General features: G+C 54.3%; 1 protein-coding gene across 1 annotated transcript in view; it reads left to right on the top strand.

Annotated features, from left to right (window-relative positions):
- KRT7 (keratin 7, type II) overlaps window positions 1-7395 on the top strand; it is a 36241-nt gene extending 28846 nt beyond the window's left edge. Inside the window, exons 7-10 of the mRNA XM_006757108.2 lie at window positions 1603-1728; window positions 3874-4094; window positions 6651-6685; window positions 7042-7395. Of these exons, the coding sequence (XP_006757171.1) occupies window positions 1603-1728; window positions 3874-4094; window positions 6651-6685; window positions 7042-7223 (564 nt within the window). The 3' untranslated portion in view covers window positions 7224-7395. The remainder of the gene's footprint in view (window positions 1-1602; window positions 1729-3873; window positions 4095-6650; window positions 6686-7041) is intronic.
- Window positions 7396-7671: the final 276 nt, after the last annotated feature.

Here is a 7671-nt window from a genome sequence, read left to right as displayed (position 1 = left end):
ATGTTTACATTTCCCTGTTTGTAAACACAGCCATGTCATCAGATTTAGAAGCTGCAGAGTGCTTTGTTATAGACCATGATTTATTTTACTCACCCCCTAGTGCTCCCCTCCAGAGTAGAGCTCACGCCCGGCAGCGCTCATGGCAGGAGCCGTCACAGCCCACCACACCCTGTCAGACGCTTAGTTGAGAAGTTGCTAAGGGGCTCTTCAGGGAGCCAGGGCGGGTGGAACTATTTGGCAGATGGTGGCCTGTACCCTCTCCCTGCCTGGTGACTCACACCCACTCTGGCCTCTTCTCCCTTTTTCTTTCCCTGGTGTGTGGGGGCTCCCAGGATGGGCATGGGTGTGTCATGCCCCAGGTCCCTATGTTCTGTCTGGTCCCTACAGGAGCTGTCAGAGCTGCGGTCCCAGATCTCTGACACGTCCGTGGTGCTGTCCATGGACAACAGCCGCTCCCTGGACCTGGACAGCATCATCGCGGAGGTCAAGACCCAGTACGAGGAGATGGCCAACCGCAGCCGGGCCGAGGCCGAGACCGCGTACCAGACTAAGGTGTGCAGCCACCGGGGACACATTTCCTCCTCCTGCAGGGTCCTTGGTGGCAGTTTTCCTTACTCACTTGGTTTCAAGCCTTTAGGGCCTGGTCCCGCTGTTCTGGCAGGACTCCGTGTAAGTCTGTGGTGCTCGCCAGTGTCCTGGGAAAAAGAGGATTGCAAAGGACAGGGCCCTGCCCTGATGCAGGAGCAGGGCAGAGGAAGTGGACATGGTTTAATACTTTTAATAGGTAAAATGTGGCAAGTACTCATAGTGTTAGGCAGTGTTTCAGATGTTTTAACCTGTATTGACTCATTTAAACCACAGAACAGCCCTGTTAGGTAGGCACTGTATTATCCCCATTTTACAGATGAGGAAACTGAAGCACAGAAAGGTTCAGTAATTTGCCTAACTCCACACAGCTGACAGATGGAAAAGCAGGGTCCTAGGCTGCAGACCAGGCGCTGTAGGGAGGCAATACAGCTGACTGTGAAGGTGCTGAGGGAATGGGTCGGGGTTCTGGGGGAGGGAGCCTGAGGCAGCATTTAAAGCAGCATTGAGGGCTGTCTCTGCAGGGATAGGGGGTCATCCCTGGTGCACAGGTGAGAATACAGGTACGCCCACAAGGAGACCTGGGCTCAGATTTGCTGTGTGATCCTTGAGCAGTGCCTTCATTCTCTGGGATTCACTCTCCTCATCTGTGTAATGGGTGGTGCTGAGGAGGGGGATGCATGATAGGTTGGGATCTCAGACTTCCAGGGATCCTCCAGCACTATGATGTGATGCGGGCGGGCAGAACCTCAGGATCAGTGGGGGTGGGCCCCGGGAGCCATCCTGGTCCTCTCTGTCTCGCCTGGGAGGAAACTGAGCCTCTGAGCCCCCCACTGCCTAAGTCTGGCCTCTTAGCTTTGGGTGAAGATTGCTGGGAGTCAGACTTTCCCTCCTTGGGAAGATAAGCTGAGAGGGTTTGCCATTCAGAATCTTGGGCCTTCCTTGGGTGGGGAGAGGGACGAGTTGCCTGTAATCATCGCTCACGCCTTGTCATGCTTCTCTGTGTGGCTGTTCCAGTTAGAGACCCTGCAGGCCCAGGCTGGAAAGCATGGGGCGGACCTCCGGAACACCCGGAATGAGATTGCGGAGATGAACCGGGCCATGCAGAGGCTGCAGGCTGAGATCGACAACATCAAGAACCAGGTGGGAACGAACCCTCCTCCTTGCTCCTCCCTATTTGTTAGGGTGTGTGCAGGGCAACCAGCTGACAGTGAGGAGCAGGAGGCGAGGCGGGGGGTGCCGGGGGGCAGTGTCAGCCTGCCCCTGCCTCCCACCCACTGCCAACCCGGGCCTGGCTGAGGCTGGTGCAGCTCAGGTGCACTTGTGAGAGCTCCAGGACGGAATATTCTTGGCCAGCTTTAGGCTCGGGCCAAAGGGAGAAGAGGAGCCTAGCTGGGCATAGAGCCTGTGGAAGAAGCCTTGGGCTGGCCGGCCAGACAGGAACCACCACTCGTTACCATCTTGGTACTGAGCGCTCTCCTTGCACCCAGCTCTGGGTGCAGTATGCGTGCCTGGGAGCTCACAGTGGTGGAGGGTGCAGGGTGGAGGGCAGTGGCCAGGAGAAGTCCTTACTGTGGCTCACAAGGCTCCGTCTCAATCCTGACCTCACTTTCCACCACTCCCTCGCTGGCTATGCTCCGGCCACACTAGCCCGCTTCCTGTCCCTTGCATTTATTTGCCAGGCATCTTCATGCTTCAGGGCCTTTGCACTTGGTGTTGCCTCTACCTGGAATGTGGTTCTCCCAGCTCTATACATGGCTGCCCCTTTCCTATCCCTGGGGTTTAGAACAAGAGTTCTCAGGGATGGCTTTTCCAACTACCTATGAGCAGTCTGTCCGAATGAAGCACCTATCACTCTCTGAAATGTTCTGTCTCATTAATTATATATTGACTGTCCCCCACATCCACTGGAATATAAAAAATGCTGCCATAGAGCAGGGGCCCCATTTGCCTGGTTCACTGCTCCTCCCTTCCCAGCACCTGGCACAGCCACAGAGGTGGGAGGGGCAGCTAAGCCTGAGCAGGTGTCTGCAGCAGGGAGGGAGGGAAGGTGACCAGTGCAGCAGCGTCAGAGAGCTAACTTCCAGAGGAGCTGGGAGGATGGGATGTGGGGGTGGTTTGCCCAGAAATGTCTTCCCCTCGGAGCCCTGCAGGCCTGTTGACATGAGGGCGGAGGCCTCTGGCACAGATGCAGGGCCATGAGTCACCGGTGAAGCGGGCCAGCTTCCAGGCCAGTGGGGAGGCACAGCATAACGAATGGCGGCTGCCCAAACCCTACAGCTTGTGCTGCATCCGGGTCTTCTCTCAGACTATAGGGCAGAACCAGGCCCCAGAGTTGGGGTGTCTGCCACCATCAAGGGGCCCAGAGGTAGTGGGGTGGGCCTCGCCAAGGGGGCACCAGTGTGACAGGGAAGGGCACTGACAGGTGAGTGAGGGGCAGAGAGTGTCAGAGGGCCTCCTGGGGAGGATGGGGGGCTGGGCAGAGGGCAGAGGGCATGAGCTAAGGAGAGGGGATTTGGGGATGACAATGGTGGGTGAGAAAGAAAGAGAAGGAGCACTGGTTAGGGCCTGGGATGGTGGCCCTCTCGCTGGCAAGATGAGGCCTGAGGCTAGATAGACTCCTCCACAAGCAGAGGGAACGCCATAGCTGGGCAGGAAGGGGCAGCTATTGCTCAGGTCCATCATGAATCTGATCACCCCTCCCGAACCTGGGGGCTTCAAGCAGTGTGTCTGCTCCAAGTCCTGCTCCCGGCCTGTTCCAAACTGCTTCCGGTTTTGAAGGTGGTTTTGGTTCTATCTGCCGCCTGACATTTGGGAATTGAACTAGGATCCCATAGCTTTGGAGGTCCTCCACCCATGGGGAGCTGGGCATTTGCAAATCGTAATAGGATTTATTAATAATAATAATCCTAATAGCATTTGTTAAGTGCTTGCTCTCTGCTGGTCACCACCCAGTTTGTATATTACTTCATTTAATGCTCACACTATCCTTAGGAGGTAGACACCAGGATTATTGCTATTTGAGAGAAGAGGAGACTTTGGCTTAGAAAGGTTGATTCATCCAAGATCACATAGCTCGTAAGTGGCAGAGACAGAATTAGAACCTAGGTATTGGGTGTCAGAACCCATGTTTTTAACCCCTGAGACCCTCTGGTGCTTGGGGAAGTAGGCTGGTGCCAGTGAAGCCCTGTCAGCAAGTTGCCCAGGTGCTCACCTCAGGATGGGGAGGCAGGAAGGCAGTGACTGGTGAGACCTGCACCCACCTCACAGCTCCTCTGTTGCCCACAGCGTGCCAAGCTGGAGGCTGCCATTGCTGAGGCTGAGGACCGTGGGGAGATGGCACTCAAGGATGCACGTGCCAAGCAGGAGGAACTGGAGGCTGCCCTGCAGCGAGCCAGGCAGGACATGGCCCGGCAGCTCCGGGAGTACCAGGAGCTCATGAACATCAAGCTGGCCTTGGACCTCGAGATTGCCACCTACCGCAAGCTGCTGGAGGGCGAGGAGGGCCGGTGAGGTCACAGAAGCTGAGAAAGGGATCCTTCTGGGGCTCAGGAGGGCCTGGGGCTTGACATTTATCCATCGACAAGCATGTCCTATGCACCCTCTTATGCAGGGCACTGGAGGTGGGAGTGCAGGGGGTACAGCTGAGGCCCATTTCTTTGCCCCTGAGATGACCTAGAAGGAAAGACCATGTGGTGTAAAGCTCATTGGAAAAGTTGAAATAATGACTTCATGTGGGTGGCCATTAGCAGGGCCATCTTATTTGATCCTTAGAACACATTCAGGTAAACAGGTCAGGTATTGTTAATACAGAGAGAAGCTGTGGTTCAGTTTTATTAACTGAGGGGACAGGGTTGGTGTGCAGTCAAGCTCTGCGGATTCCTGCTTTAAGCATCTTCTATAACCCCAGGCTGCTTCTCACTATGTAAAGTGCTAAGTCAGGTGGTATTGACTAATGTGCTGGAAGAGTTAATTTCTCCCGTCCCCAGAGATATTTGCATACTTATCTGCAGCCTGAGAGGGGGCTGGGAGGGGTTGGTCTATTTATTTATTTATTTTAATTTTTATTGATTCCAGAGAGGAAGGGAGAAGAAGAGAGAAAATCATTGATTGGCTGCCTCCTGCATGCCCCACACTGGGAATCAAGCCCCCAACCCAGATATGTGCCCTGACCGGGAATGGAACCATGACCTCCTGGTTCATAGGTCAATACTCAATCACTGAACCATGCCAGCTGGGCTGGGCTGGGTTAGTCTTATAGGGAATTCTTCATGAAATACATGGAATATATGTCCATGAAATTGGGCCTTCCTTCTCACCTTGATGGGTTGGTTGATTCATTCAGTCACTAGATAGGCTTTATAGTATGTCTTGGGGGAAGGTCAGGATTTGAAGTTGGTGAGAGGGAACAGTGTAAGCAAAGCCCTGGAAGTAGAACTCATCATGGCTTGGCCTACAGAGATAGGTAATATGTAAAACAAGTTCCTTCGGGGAACTTGCAGAGGGGTAGAGGAGACAAAACACCTGCAAAGGAAGCACTCAGAGACTAGTAACTTGGACTTGTAAAATGCTGAGTTTACAAAGGGCCTTTCCTTTTCTGAGCGTTATTCCGGAGGGTGGGGAGAGAAGATGGGGAATGAATGGAGTAGAGAGGAAGGAGGTGAGGTGGGTGACCTCTCTCCACCTCTTGGGGACATGGAGATAGACACCTTATTTTTTATCCCTTAATCCAGGGTGGGGAACCTTTTTTCTGTGAAGGGCCATTTGGATGTTTATAACATCATTCATGGGCCAGAAAAATTATGAACTTAAAAATTAGTCTGCTATAATTGGTCAAACATTTAATTAACTCACCCCAATGCCTTGGCAGGGCCAGACCAAATGATTTCACAGGCCTTATATGGCCCGTGGGCCACCATTCCCCACCCCATCTTAATCCCTCAGCCCTTCCCAGGGGCAGGTCTAGGGTTAGAAACTCATCCACTCACCCAGTTTGGGGAGGCCTTTAGTTAAAAATACAAAGTTACAAATATAAAATTAGGCACAAAGCAAATATTTATTTAGGATCAGAAAAGGGTGACAGGGTGAAGAAAAGAAAAATCGCGCAGATCACTAGAGCCTGAGGTATTTAGGTTCCCCTTTGAGTTCTTTAGGAATTGAATGCTTATACGGAATTGTTGCCTGATTTCAACCATGCTTCCCCCTCACCTCCCAAATGCCAGTAACGCCCAGCACTGGCAGGGGCCATTTGAACAAGGGGCCTGGAAGCTTCCTAGCATACCCATCTCTTGCCCTTGGCCTTTGCTCTGCCCCCTGGACTTGGGGCTGCTGAGGCCAGGTGGCTCCCTCACTCCCTCCGCAAAGGTGAGGCGTCCCCTCCTCCCCGCAGAGTACACTCATTCCCAAGGCCAAGGGCTTGTGTGTCACAGAGCAAACACACCCAGCTGTCTTGGGCGGATTTTTAATTCCCAGTGCAAGACGGTGCTTCAGCTCCACTGGCTGCTTCAAGTCACCCCACCTGCCTCCCCATTCCCTCCTCAGTCCCTGTTGGAGCTGCATTCACTCAGTCAACAATACACTAATTATTTTAACACATAGTAATGACAACCTGCCAGGCCTCATGCAGGGGCTGGAGACACAGTAATCAGTCAGCTACAGCCCACTTTGAGGATTTTATGGTCTGGTTAGGGGAGGCAGCTGTCTATGTAATAATAAGAGGGGCTATCATTTACCTAATCCTGTGTGCCCAGAGCTTTAGGTACACTGTGTCATTGAACTCTGGCAAACCACCCTGTGAGGTTGGTACTGAGTGAGGCCCTATTTGTAGATGAGGAAATGGAGGCCCTAAGACATTCCCAAGATCACGTAGCCAGTAGGTACGAGGGCCTAAGTGAACCCTGCCCCCCACTCCTCGCTCATTTTGCAGGAAGGTTGAAGGAAGGCTGGAAGTGTGGGGCAGAGGACAGAATACCAGTCTTGTGTGGGGCCTGGACGGAGGGGCCTGGGAGTGCCTCCTCCAGGGCTGAGGGAAGGGCTACTCTCACATGTCTCTCCTCTGCCCCCAGGTTGACCGGAGATGGAGTGGGAGCCCTAAATATCTGTAAGTCCTTGGCTTCAGCCCACCCCTTGTGCTCTCCAGACTGGGTGGGGCCTATAGGATGGCATGTGGGCCTGAGGGCCGGGCCTTGTGGGGATCTGGAGCCTGCCTCCTTCCCTTCAGTAGCTTCAAGCAGGTGCCCTAGAGCTGCCTCAGCAGCCCAGGGAAGCCTTGCAGGGGGCACCCCACCCCGCACTGTCCGAGGCTCCTTCTGGGTTGGCCCATGGTGGGTAGGGTGGGAAAGGGAGGTGATGGTGGAGGGGGGACAAGGGGCAGCCCAGCAGGAGGGTGGGTGGAGTGAAAGGATGGTCCCTGGGTGGTGGGCCCATGCTGACTGAGTCCTCTCTCTTCTTTCCCAGCTGTGATGAATACCACCGGTGGTGGCGGCAGCAGCGGGCTGACCTACAGGGGAACCATTGGTGGCAGCGGGCTGGCCTTTGGGGGGACCATGGGCAGCAATGCCCTGAGATTCTCAGGTGGAACCCAAAAGGCCTATTCCATGAGGACCACATCTGGCACTCGCAGGAGTGTCCTCAACTGAGCCCCAGGTGTGGGGACACCCATATCCCTTCTCCTCAGAGTCATAAGAGATTCCCACCCTGGTCCCATCCCTGGCCCCAAGACTGCAAAGCTGTCTACAGAATGATGTGAGAACAGTTTCCAATAAACAGTCTCTTTCTGAGCCTGGGTGAGCCCATGGCCAGCACTTGGTATCCTGGCTGCATTTGGCTGGCAGAGAAGGGGGTGAGGAGGGAGGAGCCCTCGAGAGGGTCTGCTCTGGTAACTGGAAGCCTCTCGTGCAGGAGAATGGGGGTGCTGCTCTAAGGAACTTGGCTCTTATGGAGTGTGAGGCCTTGGCCCTCTCCCAGGGCTGGGCCAGTTCCAACTCTTCTCCTGAAGAAGCCCAAAGACACCTCAGGGAAGTTCTGGCTCTGCCAGGAAGGGGTCAGCCGAGTCCTCCACTGCTGAGGGTGGGGCCGTGTGCCCCT

Source organism: Myotis davidii, unplaced genomic scaffold, assembly GCF_000327345.1.
Source record: "Myotis davidii unplaced genomic scaffold, ASM32734v1 scaffold233, whole genome shotgun sequence".
NCBI lineage: Eukaryota > Metazoa > Chordata > Mammalia > Chiroptera > Vespertilionidae > Myotis > Myotis davidii.
This window is presented reverse-complemented; position numbering and strand designations above follow the sequence as displayed.